The sequence below is a fragment of the Paracoccidioides brasiliensis genome, assembly GCF_000150735.1.
Source record: "Paracoccidioides brasiliensis Pb18 unplaced genomic scaffold supercont2.19, whole genome shotgun sequence".
Taxonomy (NCBI): Eukaryota; Fungi; Ascomycota; class Eurotiomycetes; order Onygenales; family Ajellomycetaceae; genus Paracoccidioides; species Paracoccidioides brasiliensis.
In genome coordinates this window covers 145,115-167,586 of record NW_011371376.1, presented here as the reverse complement: position 1 = coordinate 167,586, position 22,472 = coordinate 145,115, and the positions used below count along the sequence as shown (strand labels likewise).

Here is a 22,472-nt window from a genome sequence, read left to right as displayed (position 1 = left end):
AGAATCTAGAATACTTCATGACTACATGCAGACTAAATGAAAGACAGCTACATTGAATGGATATTCTCTATTAATTCAACTTCAGAATTGATTATCAGTCAGAGAAGTTGAATGCTGAATCAGATGCTCTATCATGAAGAGAGCAGAACATGTCACAGAGCACTGATGATGAGAGAATCAAGAAGAGGCAAGCTTAACTACTTAAGTTTAATGTATTGACATCTGAAATAGAATCAATAGTGGCTGCTGCCAGTGTGAAACCTGAGATGTCTCTTCAAACTCAATGAAATGAGATTTGTAAAAATGAAAAGATTCTGCAGTGTCTGAAGTAAACTCTTCATGAGAGAAGATTCAGATTTTCTTCTGAACTCAGCATTAAGGTCTCTGTCTCTGAGTGCTCTTTAAATGAGAATGAAGAGCTTCTTTTTTGAGATTGTAAGTGAGTGTCAGACTTTAAACCTCTTCAAATCAGATTAGTGCATGAGGCTCATAACTCATCTCTTATCAGCCATTCTGGGTGAGAGCAAATGACAGAAGTTCTAAAACATGAGTTCTACTGATCAGACTATGCTGCTGATATGAGAAGAATGATCAGAAACTACCATCTTTGCAGATCAAACACTGTATGAAGATATCAATATCAGAGACTGCTTAAGCCTCTTCTCATTTTTAAACACATGTGGCAGAAGCTTTTCATAGACTTTATCATGAACTTACTGAGCTCTAAAGAATACATGAACATCATGATTATAATGAACAGACTGATCAAGAGAATTATATTAAAAGCAGTTAAGAAAACTGATGTAGAGACAGTGACTAGAGTGTTTCTTCACAACATTATTTCTCAACATGGCATCTCTAAGATGATAGTATCAAATCACGAATCAGCTTTCACAAGCATGTTTTGAACTTGAGTGTGTGAGAAATTAAGCATTAAGAGATGACTCTTCACAGTCTATCACTCAGAGACTGATGGAGCTACAGAGTAAATGAATCAGATTCTGAAAATCTATCCACACAAGTACATTAGCTTTCAACACAATAACTGATGTGAATGACTCTCTCTAGCAGAGCTCGCTATTAATAATAGAGATGCTCTCTCAATGAATATGAGTCTGTTCTTTTTAATGCATCTTTTCCATATCTCTTTCATTGATATAGCTGATGCATTCTCTATTGAAACATCATATAATTTCATTGAGTTTGCAGATGATTATATAAGAAAGATCTATGAAGTGTTGAAGTGAGCTTAAGTAAAAATGATGAATGCTCAGCAATCTCAAAAAAAATATATAAATAAATAAAGAGACTTAGCTTCAAGCTTTCAATCTGAAGATAAGATCTGATTGAGCTTAGAAAACATGAGAACTAATCATCTGTACAAGAAGCTGAATACAAAATACAATCAATATACTGTACTAGAAAAGATAGAATCTCATACTTATCAACTGAATGTCTCACTCAGCATTCACAATATCTTTAATGTAAAGCTTCTACATGCTGTGATGACAGATTCTCTGTCTAGTCAGAGACAAACTAACTGACAGCCACTCATTATAGAGATCTCAGAAGAATCTGAGTTTGAGATTGAGAAAATTCAGAGTGAACAAATCTACTGAAGAAAAAAGTAACATCTTATTAAATGAGTAGATTGAGCTGAGTCTATATGGAATGATGTGAGTCTTCTACAAGAAGTGAAGGTCTTGAACACTTGAGAGACCTCTCAGCAGACAAAATTAGATGTAAAGAGAGCTTTAAATAGTTGTAAAGGCCCACAACAAAGAGAGAGAAGAAGGGTATTATAAGAGATTGAATCTTTAAATTCACTCTGACTGACTGACTCAGCCTAGTCATTGTTTGCATGAGCATATGTGATCATGCTATGTGAGCTTGCTTAAGCTCAAGTTCTCATCTCATTCTTTTCTTCCCTTTCTCAAGCAATTCATCCTTGTTATATAGGAGGACTAGCCTCTAGTTCTTAGAGCTTAACCCTTTATAATTTTTCTTTATTAAAGGAAAAGTTTAATTTAAACAAGATTTTTCTGATTTTTTGAAGAGAGATCAGAAAAAAATTAATATTATGAAAGAAATCTGCATATCTTATTAAAACACCTTCTCTACTAGAGCTTTATCAGATTTAGTGAAGGCTTTAAGTTGATTTTAACGAGTTGTAACTTGTTAGACTCATCGCCCGACCGAGCCCGACTGATGGGGCCTGCGTGGATTATAACCACCCGCATCACGTAATGAGGATTAGGCCTAATCGGGCGACCAGCATAGTCGTTTGGTCACGTGATGTGGATTAGGCCTAATCGGGCGACGAGCTTAATCCGACGTCCAGTCTTAACCGGGGGCCTCGGTCGGGCTCGGTCGGGCGCTAAGCCTAACATCTATAGAAGTTGCAGAATTTCAATAATAATTGAACTTTCTTGACTATACTGAGCACTGCTTATCATGATATTATTCCAATCTTCTCAGAGTCAAGTTTAATCTTTTGATCAATGATAATAAATCTCAAATACTTTGTCTATTGAATAAGAAACTTATATTTTAAGATGTTTATCTATAGTTTTCTCTTTTATAATCTGATTAATTTCTTTTTAACATGTTTCTTATACTCTTTAAGACTTTTACTATAGATAAGTAGATTATTCATAAAAGTAGTTATGAACTGATTCAAACAATCAAATAAGATAATGTTTATAAAGTACTAAAATATTATTAATTTATTATTTAAAGTAAAAAATATGATCTTATACTTAAAAATCTCATAATATATTTTAAAGATAATTAGATTTTCTGTCTTAGAGTATATATAAATTTAATAGAAACTCTGTTGGATATCAAACTTTATAAAGTATTTGATTTCATTTAATTATTTCATAAACTCATTTATTGGTAAAATTGAATAGTAATTTTTTTTTAAAATTGCATTAAGCTTTTTATGATTTATATAAAATCTTAATTTACTTACTATATAAGTGATAAGATTTAATATAAAGAAAAAAATGATAAATAAGATAAATATCTTCTCTAAATTAATTTCAAAATACTGTTTGACTGCTTCTAGCTTCTTCAGATTCAATTTGTATAGATATATGTGATTAATAAATTTATTAGAATTAACTTTTTTCTTAAACTTAATTTTATTTTTTACATCTTTTCAAAAAAATAATAATTAATTATAGATAGTTTTTAAAAAAATATTACAGAATTTCTTATAGTTCTTCAGCAGTACTTTATACTAAAATAATTATTAAATAATTTTTAAATATTGATAATTTAGAAATAAAAAATATGAAAATATATTTAATTATTTATTTAAAATAAATTTTATAAATTTATTAAATTTATTTTCTCTTTATTATTTTCTCTAATTTTTTAAATATTATTAATATTTTTCTTCTTTTAATTTTTCAATAAAAATATATAAAAATAAGCTTAACTAAGTGATAAAGATTTTACAGAAAAGTTTTACTGATGAAAGAACTAACTAAAGAAATCATGCTATTGTGCAACTCATACTTCATGTAAATACACTATATGAAAATAATAAAAACATTAAAATGATAAAAATCTTAAATTACATTCTTGTTATTATATTTTATATCAACAATTAATACATAATCTATAATTAAAAAATTATCTACATTATTCTCAGTATGTATGTCATCTTTAAATTGATTTAATTCCTCTTCTATTGATGATGTAAGTGAGTTATTAGCAATTTTTATGAAATTAACTTCAAGTTTCTATTGTTTCTTATTCTGTTTATTTTCAGCTTTATTATTCTTATACTGTTTAATTTTTCTATTAGCATCTTTAAAAGTAAAAACTTTCTGTACTTGAATCTGATAATGAGTTGTTTTAGCTCTGTAGTATTTATTGATATTGAGAATCTTCTCTAATTCAGTAATCTGTTGTTCATTAAGTTTCATATAAATTAGACTTATTTTGAACATCTTGTTCAAACAATTTAATAAAATGAGTGATTTTAAATCAAGAGTATCTTTAATACTTTGTATGATATTTTCTGCAATATTAATATGATATTTTAACTTTTGAATTATCTTTGATAAGAATAACTGAGAAGAAGTGATAGATATGTGATCTAAATTATTCTCATCTTCATAAATCTGCATTGAAGAAGATGATGAGATTCACTGCTTAAGAGTATTAAGAACTTAGTTAGAATTTTATGAATATATATCATGTTGAGCTCATTCTGCAGCTATTGTATTAGATTTAAAGATCTACTTTTATACAGCTAAGAGATCTTGTAGAAACTACTATTTTTCATACTTAACAAGACCACAACATGTGGTATAGTTGACTGCTTTTGAATGATAATGCTTATATTGCTGAAATGATATACTATTCAGAGATTGTAATAAATAAGTGACATATGATGAAAATTCATATAGAATTATCTTATAAAGATCTATATATTATATAAACTTCTCAGTGATATGAGATTCATAATTATTTATTAAAAATAATTGATGATATCTCTTCTGTCTTTTTTCTGTAGTAGTATTGAAATGTTTGAGTCATTCAAATTCAGTCTTATTATTTATAAATCTAGTATCTGATATAGTAATTTTATAATTGCTGAGTAAATCTATCTGTGTATATCAATTCTTTAAATGTGTTTTGAAGGTCAAGATTATTAATGACAGAATGACATGTTTATTCATAAATACATATTCAATGACTGTAATCAAATCTCTTAAAAAGAATGAAGAAATGATAGAATTAGCTTCTTTAAAAGCAGTTATAACTTATTCTTCACATTTTTATCCCTCTTGAAATTCAATCTTATTGAAGTTATATATGTTATAGATGTGAAATTGATACTGCTCAAATAGAATCTGAAGATATTTAAATCATGTATTGATATATTTAATATCTTCAATTGCCACTCTATTTGAATTCATTGACTTTTATTTTATTCTTTTATACTCAAATAGATGTTCAATGAATCTATAAGTTCACATCTTGCAAACTTTTGAAGAAGAGGTAGTAGACTTTATATGCTAACATTTGAGCATTGAATTTGCAAAATCTTCAATATATTCAGCTGTGAAAGAATAATTCTTTTCATTAAATAGTTTGATTCATTATTTAATTGCATTCTTCTAACTCTCATTTAATCTTTTGTTAACTGGAATCTTTGCAGTATTCAGATTTCTTTCATTGATATATGCTCAGAAACATTGATATGAAACCTCAAATTCTCATGACAGAGACAGTATTTTGAAATTTGAGTTTTTTTGATGATAAGCAATAGCTTTTTGAATATGATCATCAATAATTTTATTCTTATTTGATATTGTAGTGAGTTATTAATTGATGAAGATGATGAAGATGATGAAATTGCAAGATTTTTATCATTTTGATGTTTTTATCATTTTGGGGTGGTGCACCCACACAAGGTGTGGGTTGCACAGCTACACGATTAGTTGATAAATGATTTCTAGTATATTATGAGAGGTCTGTTCTGGCTAGGATGAGGTCAGATCACATGGTGAGGTGAGCCAAGCCTTTTAAGTCAACTCTTCTACACCTATATGTACTTTTACCTTCCTCAACTCTTACCGCGGCGTAACTCAACGTTCTAACTACGCCTAAAAGAGGGCAAACCTTCCCTATGTCTTCAGTCACCATGGGCCCCATATCATTCTCTGCAGGCGCTCCGGCCCAAAAGCTAGACGAGTCATCATTCACACAGATGGACCCCGAGCACGATCTCGAATCCATCGGCAAACACTGCCAATTCGACTACTGCCATCAACTTGACTTCCTCCCTTTTCGCTGTGAATCTTGCAAGGGAACATTCTGTCTCGACCACAGGACGGAAACTGCACATAAATGTACACACGCCGGCGAATGGGCCGCTGCTCGACGAAAACACTCCATCGGAGCCAGCAATACCAGCAGCCTTATCTCGTCCCTACCCCCAACTAAACCCACCGTTTACAACTCCTCACAATGCTCTCACCCGTCGTGCAAAACCCTCATCCACACTTTGCAGAGCACCGGCGTCCACTGCAATGAGTGCAACCGCCAATACTGTCTCAAGCATCGTCTGCGCGAGGACCATGACTGCTCGAAATTTATACCGATAGGCGCAAGGCTTGCAGGACAAGGCCCGTCGCAGGCTGACAAGGCACGCGTGGCTTTTTCCCGTCTGCGGACATGGGGGAAGGAGAAGTCTTCGAACGTCGTGGCAAACTTAACCCCGAAGCCGAAGCCAAACAGCGCTGCTGCGCGCATGGCAAGGCTGGCAGATCTGAAGAAGAAGGCAAAGGGTGACCCCAACTTGCCACTTCAGAAGCGGTTATATCTACACGTTGAGGCGTCCGTGGATACCACAACAGCCAAGTTCCCGACGGGCGACTTCTACTTCGACTCCGCTTGGAGTGTGGGGAAAGTTCTGGACGATGCGGCGCGGAGGTTGCAAGTGCAGAATGTGAATAATCGGGCTGAGGGCGAGGCGGAGAGGTTGCGTATCTTCCATGTTGAAGGGGGGAAGCTCCTGGATTTTTCTGAGAAGATTGGCTTTGCGGGTGGTATTTCACAGGGAGATACGATAGTATTGCTCCGTGGTGTGGGTCCCCCACCTGATCTTGTAGGTCGATGAGAGTATATTCGAAAGATCTGGTTGAGTCATTTTGATTTTATGTTATTGTTTCTGGATCCTTTCCGTGATACATTTGATGGCTTTAGTTTGGGCTTTCGTTTCGATGTACATCTTCTTTTGATATTTCCATCCATTGTTTGGATTATGACGACAACCCCATCTTGTTATAGCAGAAGACGTCTAATTTTTTTGGGAATTATATCGCATCTACTGTATGGCTATAGCAAGGGAAGAGATAATTAGACTGCATTGGGTTTTCCTGGTCTTAATAGTATATACTACGACCTTTGTTTATATATACCCCGTTCGCATTGGGCATTCGATGGAATATACCCAATACTATTATTATGAAAGGTGGTTGAGCACAGTATCATCATTGGACAGACGAACAACATCCTGAAAGTGTATCCGACGCAAGATAAAAGTGTATATTATTAAACGGCAGAATTGCAACAAACAAAAGCCCTTAAACTACCCCTAAACACTCATCTTCATTTTAATTCCTTTATGGGGTTTATACCCCACAACCTCAAACTCCTCTTCCTTCCACCCATCCATAACGCCACTGCCTCGATCATCCCTTTTAATCACCAGCTCAGGAAAATCCACCGGCTCCCTCTTCAGCTGCTCCTGCAATGCCTCAATATGATCCAAATAGACATGCGCATCGCCCATGGTATGTATCAACGTTCCGGGATACAAATCAGCCGCATGTGCCAGCATATGCGTCAGCAGCGCATACGAGGCAATATTAAACGGCACTCCAAGGCCCATATCGCATGATCTCTGGTAAAGCTGACATGACAAAGTTCCCTTTCCCTTCTCATGTCCACTTTCAGTATTACCTCCATGAGATGGGAAAGAGACGTAGAACTGCGCAAACATGTGGCAAGGCGGTAACGCCATCTTCTTCAAATCCGCCGGATTCCATGCGCTCAGGATAATTCGTCTATCATATGGGTTCTCCCTTAGCTTTCGTACCACCTCTGCAATCTGATCTACACCTTGACCCATATAGTCTGTCTGCGCATCGATGTATTCGGCGCCGAAATGCCGCCATTGGAACCCGTACACAGGTCCTAGGTCGCCCACTGCACGATGTGAAAGGCCTACGGAGTCCAAATATTCACGGCTTCCGTTCCCATCCCAGATCTTGATTCCAGCTTTGCTAAGGGGAAGAGAGGACGTGCAGCCCGATATAAACCAGAGAAGTTCACCAAGAACTGCGCGGAGGAAGACGCGTTTGGTGGTCAGGAGGGGCAAGATTGGGGTACGAGATGACGGGGAGGAAGAACCGGGTTTTGAGAGGGAGAAACGGAGTTGTGGGGGCGCGAAAAGGGAGCGGGTGCCTGTCCCAGTACGATCAGAACGGTTCTCACCTGTTGCCAGGATTGAACGGATTAAGTTGAGATATTGATGCTCTTCGTGGGAGGGGTTATGAAGTGGAAAGGGGCTCGGGGATGACATGGGCGGAACAGGAGTTGGAGCATTTAAGGACTCGTCTGGTTTTGGAGTTTCTGAGGGAGTGACGTCGTCTATTACCACCTCGGAGGGAGACATGATATTACAGTTGCCAGTTTGGGAGGTGCTTGAGGAATCTGCCCGCAGCTATGTGAAGCCCACAACATAAGTGAAGCAGAACGTGATTTATTCAATGGATCAATTGAAATTTGTCGCGTTGAAAAGGTTTTCTCTGGACGCGCTGTGAAAAACAAGCGATGTCATTGTCCATTGAACGGTTGTATTATGTCATCGAAAATATGCCAGCCCTATCAAAGCTGAACATCTACAGGCGTGGGGGGTGGGGTTGAAATATTAACAATTATATGTTCCACCAGATAAATAATAAGCAAATAAAATATAATAAAATACAGGTCTGTATATTGGAATCCACAAGAGTCTATATATCAGCAGGAAACTCTTCCAAACGCCGCCCCAATGAGCCATCATAAATGCCTGCGTAGATCTCAGGGGTAACTTCACATAATAAGGTTTTACAAATTTTTATAAATCCAAAAGGGGGTTTTAAGGAGCTAGAAAATCAACACCAACTTCCCTCAGAGCTGTAACGGCCCACTCAGGTATATTGGATGAACTTCCATACATGTTCTTGAAAAACTCATGAAGAAAAGCGGGGAACCTGTCTTCAACGATTGATTGCCTAAGGGAATTCATCATCGCAAGCATATAGTGGACATTGTGCATGGTAAGCCTGCAATTTTGTTGTGGTTAGCAGGCTATATAGTTTCATTTCAATATAAATTTTGGATCACTGGAATCCTTACAAATGAGCTCCAACAGTTTCTTTCGCAGCAAGATGATGAATGTATGCTCGCGTAATCTCAAGCCCTCCGTGTGTTTTGGATCGGCAGCATATGCATTGACAACCCTCTTCGATAGGTCTAAAGTCATTTGCATATGATCCATTCCGGATGTTCAATGTGCCAAAGGATGTAACCGCATTCCCGAAACGCTTAAGAATGTAAGTATCATCCCCAAAGAAAGTTGGGATGGTGCAGTTAAACACTTACCGCTGTTCTTGTAGGCCATACACAGTCAAACATATCTGCTCCCAGGGCTACGGCCACAACAAGATCTTCCGGATATCCCTGAGAAAATGTTAGTTGATGTTGTTGCCTCTATTGGTTTAGGAAAAGATACATAACTTACTACACCCATGACATAGCGCGGCTTCCTCTCAGGTAATAGCGCAGTGCAGGTATGCACTCTACCGGGTAGAAATTAGCAAAAGTCCGAACACAAACATAAATAAGATCGATAGGAGCATGCTCACACTTTGCAAAATTCGGCTTTCGCCTCGCCGCCAGATAGCCCACCAATCGCAATCCCAGGAGTGTCTCTCTCAACCATTTGTTTGCAGCATTCTTTCCGCAGCTCCAAATCCAGGCCGCCTTGGATGATGCAGAATAGATTTTGTTTTTCGGGATACTTATGGGCCTCAATGCAACGATCAAGCCATCGCACAGAGCGATCCATTGCTTCTTTTATCCTTGCATGATCTGGAGAGGTCGTAGCTATAACATCATCAAGCTGCATAATAATGTCCGAGCCGATAGAGTTTTGTAGAGAAATTGAGTGTTCAGGGGTAAGGAGCCTATGGTGAGTGGTGAGTTTGAAAATATCACTAAACTTTTGATATTGATCATCGTTCGCCATCGCTGTCGTTGTCATCATCATCATCGTGGAGAACAGAACGATAAAACAAAGGTTAATAGCTCACATTGGGGTTCCATCATGCGGACTTAAAAACCGTACACCTTCCTCTGTAACCTGCGCAAGCTTCAATAATGAAACCATTTGAAACCTATCAATCCGGAAAACCTTAAAAGTTAGCCAAGACATCCTGTATCCCGTAAGGGTTTGACGCCGCATCATTTATGGAGCCCTGGTCCTCGATCTGTTCTCCAAGCTCAGTCCCTCACCGAATTCAGCACCCTTCCGAACATAGCCAGCATTACTACCAATGGCAAGAGAAATATCATTAACCCACCCTCCACTGTCTGTCAAAATATTCCGATCCCAACCCTGGAAGACATGTGCCCCCTCAACTTTATCCAGCACGGCCTGCCCAGGTTTCAAACCCAAATGATACGTGTTATTCAGACATAGCTTACATTCTGTCCGCGCAAGTTGTTCCGGCGTTAATCCCTTAAGTGACGCCTGCGTAGCGACCGGCATGAATATAGGGAGCTGGACAGGGCCGTGAGGGAGGTGGAGAGTGCTTGCCCGCGCATTCGTAGTCTTGAAATAAAAATAAATATTATTAGGTAGAGTCTGCTTTACGTTGGATGTGAAATTACGTACGGAACATTTAGCCTCCAGGTCAAAGGTTAGCGCTGAGGGCATTGGCTTCCTTCCTTTGGGTGTTGAAACGCCTGACATTGCAACCGTTCTATGTATGAAGGCTGTGCTGCCGGGAATTGAGAGTGGTGGGAATCGAACTCGAAAAAATGGAGCTGATTGTAAATATCGGGAAAGAATGTATAAATGGCTTACTGGGCCATTCGCAAACAACATAAGATTTAATAAAAAAAAAACACAAGGTTCCAAGAAGAATTACTAAATCTGCACAATTTATCTCTGTTTCATTTCCGGCACTCGGCTGGCTTCAGATCAATATAACTAGTAACTAGTATTAGTTACCAGTAAAATTTTCAGGAAGTGAAGAATAAATCAGATTGGATACAGTAAACTAATCGTGCCGCTGCGCAACCCACACCTCATGTGGGTGTGCCACACCAAAATGATAAAAACACCAAAACAATAAAAATCTTGAATCACATCCTTATTATTGCACTCTATATCAACAACCAGTAGCTAATCTATAATAAAAAGATTATCTACATCATTCTCAGTATGTGTGTCATCTCTAAATTGATTTAATTCCTCTTCTGTCAGTGATGTGAATGAGTTATTATCAATTTTCATAGAATCAACTTTAAATCTTTATTACTTTTAATTCTGCTCTTTTTCAGCTTCATTATTCTTATGCTGCTTGATTTTTCTATTGACATCTTTAATAGTGAGGACTTTCTTTACTTGAATCTGATGATGAATTGTTTTAACTCTGTAGCATTTACTGATATTGAGAAAGTTCTCTAATTCAGTGATCTGTTGCTCATTAAATTCTGCATGAATTAGACTTGCTTTGAATATTATTAGCCTCAGCGCCCGACCGAGCCCGACCGAGGCCCGGTGCCCGGTTAGACTCGACGTCGGATTAAGCTCGGCGCCCGATTAGGCCTAATCCACATCACGTGACCAAACGACCATGAGCGTGGTTGCAATCCACGCAGGTGTGGGATGGTTGAACCTTCTATGTGGTGTGTGTGTGTGTGTGTGTGTGTGTGTGTGTGTGTGTTTATTTAACACCCGGTTAGTCCACATGCCTTATAGGCATGTGATCTAGTAGAGTCCGCGTTGAACTATAGGGTGGGTAGAGCTATGTCTGTAGATGACTACCTATCTAGTAGCTATCTTACAAATGAGGCAAAAGGGTTGTGTATTGCTGCACCAGCAGAGCCCATGGGTTGATTGCCATAGAGCAGAGGTTTTGAGAGGTTTTAGATTTGTGAGAGGGAGGTAGAGGAGGTGAATAGAAAGAAAGACAAGAAAGAAAAGAAAGAAGAGAAGAAAGAGAAAGAAAAAGAAGATGATGAGAAAGACAGAGACAAGACAGAGAAGAGAATGTACTGTGAGATCTGATCTGAAGATGTGTGACAGCACATTGGACAGATATTCTGATAGAAGACTGTTTCTCTTAGTCAGTTATTGAAATCTAGAGCCTCACATGAGATTGTCAGTGTCTCACAGAGATTGTAGATAGATCAGCATCACTTTGCTGCTTTTCTTGCAAGAGTGCAATAGTAGAAATGTTCTGAGGTTTTGCTATGTTCACATCAGCAGTAGCACTCTGCATCTTCATGCTTAAGATAGCTGTGATAGGCTGCAAAGTCTTCATGATCTGATCAGATGACATAGAGCTTTTTTAATGTGAAGTATGAAAGTTTTACCTCTGTTGAGACTCTCTTTAATGAAATCTTCAGCTTCATATAGTGTTTGAGCTGATTTTTGACCCAGTAGTTCTCAAAAATCCATGTGATTTGTTTCATAGTGTGCTGCTTTATATAAGCTAGAGTGTCTATGCTGTTGAGTTGAGATATCATACTTGCACTTGCTGTCTGCACTGCAGCTGCTTTGACTTCAAGATCTGTCTTTTCATTATCAGTCATGTCTGTGTGATCTGGAACTCATCTAATGATCACTCTGCTCTGGATGATTAATGAGAGTCTATTCCTGCTCTGCTAGGTCTTTATGACTTTCAGAAACTGCATGAAGACCTGCTGGCTAAAGGTGTTTGACATAAATTCAAAAGCTCATGCTATCTTCAAATTGTCTAGACAAATGTAGATGTTGCTGACAAACTTCATCTGAGATGAGATGATAACTTTTTTTAGACTCTGCAGAGCTGTCATTGTCTCTGCATAAAGATCTCTGCTTTATTCATTGACAGATTTTCTGTGAAGATTAGACAGTGTTTATTATCTCAGCATATAGCTCATTCTGCATCAGTCACATACTGAGAGTGCTCTATCTGTGAATCATCAGTAAAGATCATCAGATTTAGAGAATTGCATTGTTGTAGCCAGCTCTTAAAGTCTTGTGCTGTCTGTTTCTTTGTGCAGTCTGTTTCTTTGTGCAGTCTGTCTTATACTCAATCTGCAGATGTTTTTTTCTGAAAAATCTCATTCAAAAGAGTGTGAGTAGAGAGTTATATGCTTCTATTCCACCAGCATGACTGAATGCTCTAGACAAATGTGTGGTATAAAGCTTGATGATAGCTACTTTATTAGAGTGCCTCACTAGTGAGTGCCTTTTGTCAAGCTTTTTGATTCTTACTGCAAATACAGCACACTGATTGTCTAGTGTCTTTTTTATTGACATGATTTCTAGCTCATGATGTAGAGCTGATATGAATGTGGTCTTGTAGACTGACAGTGCCTCTCACAAAGCATCTCTAAGAGCTAGATCTAGCTTTCTGACTAGACAATTCATTTGATTGAAGATTTTCTTTCTCTTCTTCATTTGTGTGACTTCAGGCCAGCAGGTCTCTGCTTCATAGCAGAGCACAGAGAGCACACAGATCTGAATGAATTGTCTAAGCAGTTGTACTGAGATGTCTCTTGCTGTGTTGCTTAGTGCCTGTATGTCATTAGACATCTGTCATGCCTTAGCTGTCATAGTCTTCATGTGTTTCTTGAAGCTCAGTTTTCTATTCAGTCAGATTTCTAGATATCTTATGAAGCTTTTCACTGCATTTGCTGTAATATAGTGAGTGTCAGATGTTGTTTCAAGATCAATTGAGAGGTTTGAAAGAATTCTGCACTGTGTGAAGTGTGCTATCTCAGTTTTGACAAAATCAAATGTTAGCTCTTCTTTGCTGGCTCAATCATTTAGCAACTTGAAATTCTTCTGAAGAGTAACAACATTTTCTTCAAGAGTGGTTCCAGCACTAAGCAGTTCTAGATCATCTGTGTAGTCTGAGCATGCACATCTTCTTTGTATAGTTTCTAGAAAGAACAGAGGCTGAATAAACAGCATGAATAGAATAGATGAGACTGGTAAGTCTTGTGAAAGCCCTGCTGAGATATCAAAGAGCTCTCTCAGAAGTTCATCTAATCTGATTCTATCTGTGTGTTCTGTCATGAAGCTTTTCACTCATCTAATTAAATTTGATGATCAGTCTTGTTCTTGCAATCTCTACAGCATTCTTCCTCTGAGTACAACATCAAAAGCATTCTTGATGTTCAGAGTAAGAAGAGAGACTACTTTTCCATGAGCTCAGACTTTCTCTATATCATGAATCATTGCTGTCACTAGGTCTGAGAGAGTCTGCTCAGAAAGAGCTTCAAAGTGCTGAGAGTGGACAATCTTCTTTTGTATAGCTGTTCAGACCAGTCTATAAGCTATCAGACATTTCAGTCTCTTCCTCAACATTGAGAGAAGGACTATGAGTCTGTAGAATTGCAGAAGTGTTGAATCTCTGTTGACCTTAGACAGCACAATCAGTGTGGTATCTTAAAAGAAGATTGAGTGCCAGTCAACTCTAAGACAGACTCTGAACAGTCTTTTCACTGATATCTTAATATGTGGCCATGCCTTTCATAGCATCTCTGTTGGCACTCCATCAGTTTCTGAAGTGATATTACCTGTGTTCAGCAGAGAACTTTGTATCTCATGTGGTGAGACAACAGAAAATGATAATTTGACACATGATGAGTTGAAACAGCTAACTGAAATATCCTCTCTGCTTGCAGCCTTCTGTAAGAGCATCTGTTGCAGAAGATCTCTTTTCTCTCTAGAGATTGTTCATGTTTGCTCAGTCTCTTCATCTACAAGAGAGGGAAAATGAAAGGAGTCAGTTGAATGAGTTCATTTGATCATCTTAAAGATATCTTTTCTCACTGAGATCTCTGCTATCTTGTCTCATCAGTATTCTCTCTTGACTTTTCTGATGATCCTGGCTATGTTGCTTTTTGCTTCTTGTAAAAAACTAGAGTCTAGATGCTGTGCACAATGTAGTGTTGTCACTGCTTTCTGGCAGTTTTCATTCCACCATGGCTGATCTGTGTCTTGTCTGATGCTCTTCTTGGTAGAACTTTCCAGGGAAGCTATTAGTGCATCTGTGATATCTTTAGTCAGGACATCCAGCTGATCTGTATTGAGGTACTCTGGAATATCACATAATTTGTCTAGTTTTGACTTATAGACCTCCAGTGTCTGGTTAAAGACCTTCTCATTCATGATGTCAAGATAGAAAAAATGAGATGATCTGTCAGGCCTTGTGCTCTGTGGAAGGCTGATTTTGATGAGAAGAGTCTGATGATCAGAGGAAGTGTAAAGAAATCTGTTCATCTGTGTGTCCACTTCTTTGATAACTAATTCTGAAGTGGTCCAGACCAGGTCTATCATGTTATGCCCATGTGTGGGGGTGTCTGAGTCCATGGTGAAAGTAAAGTTGAAATCCATGATTCATTGCAGGAATGGTTCCATCCACATGCTTGGAGACACTTCTGGTTGCCACACAGAGTGCTTCATATTGAGGTCACCAGCAAGGAGCAACAGAAGTGCTGGGATAGATCAGAAGAGAAGACAGCTCACATTTTGTTCAGAATCCTCTGCATCTGAAGATGCATTGTATATGTTGACTGTCTGAAGCTGTAGACCCCAGACCTGTATGTGCAGCATGTGGATGTCCTGGTTTTCTGCCCAGGGGCCTGGGACTGCATGGGCATGGATTTGTGAGTGTTTACACACATAGGTGAGGATCTGTGACTTTCTGTCCCACTTTTCAATTGAGGCAAAGCAGTTGAATGCTGGATGCTTTTTGAAGATGTGTTGACTTAAATTCCTGTGAATTCAGAGTTTCTATATTAGAAGGATGTCAGTCTTTCTTTCAAATGCTAGATTGAGAGCTGTCTCATGTGCTGAGCTCTCTTTTTCTACATTGACTTGCATAATCTGCAGGAATTGTGAGGACCTAGAGTTCTTCTTCATTGAGTAGCTGAAAGAAGGGTGTTGTTGCATGAGATGACATGTTGAGTGTTGCATTAGATGTTGGGTTGGACATCATGTCTAATGCTGTGCCTGATGCTGTACTCAATGCTGTGCTTGATGCTGTGTTTAATGTTGATGTGAGGTTAGATCTACACTCAGTAGAGTCATTCAATCTCAGATCTGCTGATGGATCTCAACCATCACATTTGCTGTTACTTGTCTTGATCAAGTATGTCTTACTCTGTGCATTGCAGATATCCCTCAGCTGATTTCTTGAGTGTCTTTGAACAGTCCCATTCTTTATCTCTGGTCTGGTGGGGCAGGATGAATCATCCATGGCATGTGGTTTAAGACAGTTAGTGCAGCAATTGAGGCATTCACATGCTTCATTCTTCTTATGACAGAATGAATTTCCTTTCACATGATTCTTAGAACTGCATTTTTTGCAGTGAGGGACATGAAGACAGTATCTCTCTTGATGAAATCTCCAGCATTTGCTGCATTGTTGTATTTTGACCTTAGGTACCTTTCTGATCACTGGTCTTTGATATTCATATAGTTCCACTTTTGATGGCAGATTTACTGCTGTTTCTTGTGAAAAGTGTAATATAAGAGTGACTGTTGAGTTTTCAGAGTGTATTTTTGCTCAGTGACTCTGAACAGACTTGATTCTGATTTGAAATGTGAATTCTTCTGTCATGAATTCTGCTGAGAAACACAGAGTTTCATCATCATAGTCGCTAATCTTCATGAGCAGTTCAGAAATCAGACAGATGATTCAATGTTCTTCCTTCTCTATCTGAGCATTGATGAGAGTGGCTGCTAAAACATTTTTTTGAGCTAGCAGAGCCTTCATGTCTTGCAAGCTTCTAGAAATGATGACAATGTCTGTGGGGATGGCTTGAACTGCTGTGATGGCTGCTGTCAAAGACCTCAGAAGTTCAGTCTTCAGCTTTCTAAGAGTAGTAATTGAGCTTGCTTTGTGAGCTAGATGATCTGAAGACAGATGCATGAGAATTCATGATGTTTTTCCTTCTCTGGGGTTATTTCTAAGCAGAGGTTTCTGCAGTACAGTTGCTGATGTTTTTGTTGCATTAATGCTGTCTGCAGCTGTCTTTGCATAGATAGAAGCACTTGCATCATTTGCATCAGTGAAGCCAGCAGGCTTGATTATGATGAACTGCTTAGCTGTTTCTAGACTTTCATTGTACCAGTTCTTGACTAACACCTTCACAGCAGCTCCAAGGGCCAGTGCCCTTGATAGATCTTTTGCCTTCATGATATCTAGGTCTTCTTCAATTCAATCAAGCATATTTGCAGCAGCTAGTGCTTCTGCATGGGATTTCTGTGCCTCAGCCTCATGGATGACTAGGAGATTACTAGCCATCAGGCCATGTAGGTTGAGATGTATTGGTGTGACATTTCTGCTCTTTGAGCTGCCTGCTGGTGTAGAGGAGCTTGAAGACTCCATGTCATTCAGTTCACATGTGCGGTGGGTGATTGAGGTGAGGAGATGAGATCTCTTGAGTGGACAGTGTATGAGGAAGCAGATGTGCATCAAGGCTCAGAATGCATTCAGTGGTGTTGGGAGGCTGGGTGCGCTGGCAGTGCTATGTCAGCATGCCATCAGACTTGCTGCCTGAGGGGATGGGAGAGAGCTTATAGAGATGTGATCAGAATTGATTAAGATGTTTTGACAATTGAGTGTTTGTGTGTGTATATGTGTGTGTGTTTATTTAACACAAGGTTAGTCCACGTGCCTTAAGGGCACGTGATCTGGTAGAGTCCACATCAAACTATAAGATGGATAGAGCTATGTCTGTAGATGACTACCTATCTAGTAGCTATCTTACAAATAAGGCAAAATGAGTTTTGTATTGCTACACTGGCAGAGCCTGTGAGTCAGTTGCCATAGAGCAGAGGGTTTTGAGAGATTTTAAGTTTGTGAGAGAGAGGTAGAGAAGGTAAATAGAAAGAGAGATAAGAAAAAAAAAAGAGAAAAGAAAGAAAGAAGAGAAAGATGATGAAGAAGATAGAAATAAGACAGAAGAGAAGATGATCTGTGAGATCTAATCTGAAGATGCATATCAGTGCATTGAATAGATATTCTAATAGAAGACTGTTTCTCTTAGTCAGCTATTGAATTTTATAGCCTCATATAAGATTGTCAGTATCTTGTAAAGATTGTAAATAGAAAGAACATAGACTGAATAAATAGCATAAATAGAATAGATGAGATTGATAAGTCTTGAGAAAGTGCTGCTGAAATATCAAAAAGCTCTTTCAGAAGTTCATTCATTCTAATTCTGTCTGTGTATTCTGTCATAAAGCTTTTCACTCATCTAATTAAATTTGATAGTAAGTCTTGTTCTTGCAGTCTCTGTAGCATTCTTTCTTTAAGTACAGTATCAAATACACTTTTGATATTCAGAATAAGAAGAGAGACTACTTTTTTATAAGCGCAGACTTTCTCTATATTATGAATCATTACTGCCACTAGGTCTGAAGCAGTTTGCTCAAAGAGAGCTTCAAAGTGCTGAAAATGAACAATTTTCTCTCATATAGCTGTTCAGACCAGTCTATAAGCTATCAAACATTTCAGTTTCTTTCTCAACATTGAGAGAAGGGCTATAAGCATGTAGAATCATAGAGGTATTGAATCTCTATTGACCTTAGACAACACAATCAGTATGGCTTTTTGAAAGAAGATTGAGTGCCAGTCAACTCTATGACAGGCTCTAAACAGCCTTTCCATCAATATCTTAATATATGATCATGTCTTTTGTAGCATCTCTGTTGGTACTTCATCAATTTCTTAAATGATATTATCTGTATTCAGCAGAGAGTTTTGTATCTCATGTGCTGGAGCAACAGAAAATGATAATTTTACAGATGATGAACTGAATTAGCTAATTGAGATATTCTCTCTGCTTGCAGTCTTCTGTAAGAGCATCTGTTGCAGAAGATCTCTTTTCTCTCTAGAGATTATTCACAATAGCCCAGTCTCTTCATCTATGAGAAGGGGAGAATAAAAGAAGTTAGTTGAATGAGCTCATTTGATCATCTTAAAGATATCTTTTCCTGCTGAGGCCTCTGCTATCTTATCTTGTCAGTATTTTCTCTTCAATTTTCTGATGATTCTGGCTATGTTGTGTTTTGCTTCATGTAAAAATCTAGAGTCTAGATGCTGTGCTCAATGTAATATTGTCACTGCTTTCTGACAGTTCTCATTTCATTATGACTGATTTGTGTCTTGCCCAGTGCTCTTCTAGATCAAGCTTTTTAGAGAAGCTACTAGTGCATCTATAATATCTTGAGCCAGGGCATCTAGCTGATCCATATTAAGATACTCTGAAATATTACATAGTTTGTCTAGTTTTGACTTATAGGCCTTCAGCATCTGATTAAAGACCTTCTCATCTATAGTGTCAAGATAGAAAAAGATAAGATGATCTGTTGAGCCTTGCATCTCATGAAAGATTGATTTTGATGAGAAGAGTCTGATAATCAGAGAAAGTGTAAAGAGATCTTTTTATCTGTATATCCACTTCTTTGATCACTAATTCCAGAGTAGCCTAGGCCAGATCTAGCATATTATGCCTATATGTGGAGGTGTCTGAATCTATGGTGAGAGTAAAGTTGAAATACATGATTTATTGCAGAAATAGTTCCATCCACATGCTTGAAGACACTTCTGGTTGTCACACAGAGTACTTGATATTGAGGTTACTAGCAAGAAGCAAAGAAAGTGCTGAGACAAATCAGAAGAGAAGACAGCTGACATCTTGTTCAGAATTCTCTATATTTAAGAATGTATTGTATATGTTGACTGTCTGAAGCTGTAGACCTCAGATCTGTATGTGTAGTATATGAATGTTCTGGTTTTCTGTTCAGAGACCAGGAACTGTATGAGTATAGATTTGTGAATGTTTACACACATAGATGAGAATATGTGACTTTCTGTCTCACTTTTCAATTGAGGTAAAGCAGTTGAATGCTAAGTGCTTTTTAGAAATGCATCAGCTTAAATTTCTATGAATTCAGAGTTTTTGTATGAGAAGAATGTCAATCTTTCTTTTGAATGCTAGATTGAGAGCTGTCTCATGTGCTGAGCTCTCTTTTTTTATGTTGACTTGCATAATCTGCAGAAATCACAGAGATCTATAGTTCTTCTTTATTGAGTAGCTGAAAAGAGAGTGTTGTTATATGAGATGTCATGTTGAATGTTGCATTAGATGTTGAATTGAGCATCATATCTAATGCTGTGTCTGATGCTATGCTCAATGCTATGCTTGATGCTGTGTTTGATGTCAGTGTGAGATTAGATCTACACTTAGTAGAGTCATTCAATTTCAGATCTGCTAATGGACCTCAATCACTGCATTTGCTATTACTTGTCTTGATCAAGTATGTCTTACTCTGTGCATTGTGGATATTTCTCAGCTGACTTCTTGAATATCTTTGAACAATTTCATTCTTTATTTTTGATTTGATAGAACAGGACAGATTATTCATAGCATATGATTCAAGACAATTAGTGCAGCAATTGAAGCATTTATATACTTCATTCTTCTTATAACAGAATGAATTTTCTTTTACATGATTCTTAGAACTGTATTTTTTGTAGTGAGGGATGTAAAGACAGTATCTCTTTTGATGAAATTCTCAGCATCTGCTGCATTGTTGTATTTTGATCTTAGATGTTTTTCTGATCACTGATCTTTGATATTCATATAGTTCTACTTTTGATGACAGATTTACTGCTGTCTCTTGTGAAAAATATAATATAAAAGTGATTATTGAGTTCTCAGAATGTACTTTTGTCCAGTGACTCTGAACAGACTTAATTCTGATTTGAAGTATGAATTCTTCTGTCATGAATTCTACTAAGAGATGCAGAGTTTCATTATTATAATTATTAATCTTCATAAGCAGCTCAGAAATCAGACAGATGATTCAATATTCTTTCTTCTCTATCTGAGTGTTGGTGAAAGTGGCTGCTATAATATTCTTTTTGACTAGTAGAGTCTTCATGTCTTGTAAACTTTTAGAGATGATGACAATATCAGTGAGAATGACTTGAACTGCTGTGATGACTACTGTCAAAAACTCTGAGAGTTTAGTCTTTAGCTTTCTAAAAGTAGTGATTGAGCTTGCTTTGCAGACTAGATGATCTGAAGATAGATATATAAGAATTTATAATAATTTTTCTTCTCTGAGACTATTTCTAAGCAGAAGTTTTTGTGATATGATTGCTGATATTTTTGCTACATTAGTGCTGTTTGCAGCTATCTTTACATAGATAGAAGCTCTTGTATGAGTTGCATTAGTGAAGTTAGTATATTTGATTGTGATGAACTACTTCACTATTTCTAGACTTTTATTATATCAGTTCTTGACTAATGCCTTTATGGCATCTTTAAGGGCCAGTGGTCTTGATAGATCTTTTGCCTTCATATCATTTAAGTTTTTTTCACTCTGATCAAGTATATTTACAGCAGCTAGTACTTCTGCATGAGATTTCTATACCTCAGTTTCATGAACAGCTAGAAGCTTGTTAACTATCAGATCATATAGATTGAGACATATTGATGTGACATTTATGCTCTTTGAGCTGTCTGCTAGTGTAGAAAAGCTTGAAAACTTCATGTCATTCAGTTCATGTATGCAGTGAGTGATTGAAATGAAGAGATGAGATCTTTTGAATAATCAGTGTATAAGAGAGCAAATGAACATCAAGACTTGAGATACATTAAGTGTTGTTAAAAGGCTGATTCTGTGTTGACACATCATTAGACTTGCTGTCTGAAGAGATAAGAGAGAGCTTATAGAGATGTGATCAAGATCAATTAAGATGTTTTCATAGTTTTTATGTATTTGTAAGCTTGATAGGTGCTGAGACCTGCTGTAGCGGCGTTTGTCTGAATGATGTTACTCTAGTGACTGCCTCACTCATACGTGATTACTTGTATATAATATAGCAATAATCTAGCTAGCTTCTCTGAATAGAAAATTCAACTATTTTATAGATTATAGCTCAGATAGCATATTTTTAATAAAAATCACATTAAGAACTGCTGCATACATGTCTGAGTGAGTTCAATTTTTGATTGAATGACTAAACTATCTATCTCTTTAACTGAGAGAAAGTAATCTTTACAATTGTATTCTAGAGCTGTTGAAGTATTCTCATTACTAAATAAGAACAAAGAATTAGAAGACCTAGAGCAAGAATCAAATTCAAACTGCAGCATGAATTCATCAAGCTATAAATAAGTCTGGTGAAATGCTCACTTCTGAGTCTATATGCAAATCTATAGCAGCTAGTGAAGGAACCTCAAACCCTCAGCCTCAAATGCCTTCTTCTAATGCAAGTGGCATAATTACAATGAGTGTAGCAGATTTATTAGCTTTTTATTAACAAATAACATATCATAACACTTCTATTAATAATACTTCAGTAGATGATATCAAATCACAAATCTGTGAATATCAGAAGGATACTCAAAAAGTCATGAATATAAAGACTATAATCACATTCAATGAAAGTAACTATCAAATCTGATGTATTAAAATTTTTGTAGACACTGAAGTCATTGATGGTTCTGATATTATTATGAAAAATCAATATATCTGTTCAGAGAGATTGAATGCATTGAACACTGAAAAATAAAATATTCAAATCAAAGCTTTTTATTGACATATGTTGCAATTCTTATTGAGGCTCATATGTACAATCATTAAAGCCTTG

General features: G+C 37.1%; 3 protein-coding genes across 3 annotated transcripts; 1 reads left to right on the top strand and 2 right to left on the bottom strand.

Moving 5' to 3' along the window:
- Positions 1-5,665: 5,665 nt before the first annotated feature.
- PADG_08531 (uncharacterized protein) lies at positions 5,666-6,643 on the top strand (the record flags this gene model as incomplete). Its single annotated transcript, XM_010765564.1, has 1 exon — positions 5,666-6,643. One exon carries the CDS (start codon positions 5,666-5,668, stop codon positions 6,641-6,643), a length of 978 nt encoding a protein of 325 aa, XP_010763866.1.
- Positions 6,644-7,120: 477 nt separating this feature from the next.
- Positions 7,121-8,203, bottom strand: PADG_08530 (thymidylate synthase; the record flags this gene model as incomplete). Its single annotated transcript, XM_010765563.1, has 1 exon — positions 7,121-8,203. One exon carries the CDS (start codon positions 8,201-8,203, stop codon positions 7,121-7,123), a length of 1,083 nt encoding a protein of 360 aa, XP_010763865.1.
- A 465-nt stretch (positions 8,204-8,668) lies between these two features.
- On the bottom strand, positions 8,669-10,546 carry PADG_08529 (queuine tRNA-ribosyltransferase; the record flags this gene model as incomplete). The annotated part of the gene is made up of 8 exons (XM_010765562.1): positions 8,669-8,855; positions 8,929-9,116; positions 9,175-9,252; positions 9,314-9,371; positions 9,438-9,758; positions 9,885-9,968; positions 10,155-10,405; positions 10,469-10,546. The coding sequence occupies 8 exons, from the start codon at positions 10,544-10,546 to the stop codon at positions 8,669-8,671; spliced, it is 1,245 nt and encodes a 414-aa protein (XP_010763864.1).
- Between the last annotated feature and the right edge of the window lie 11,926 nt (positions 10,547-22,472).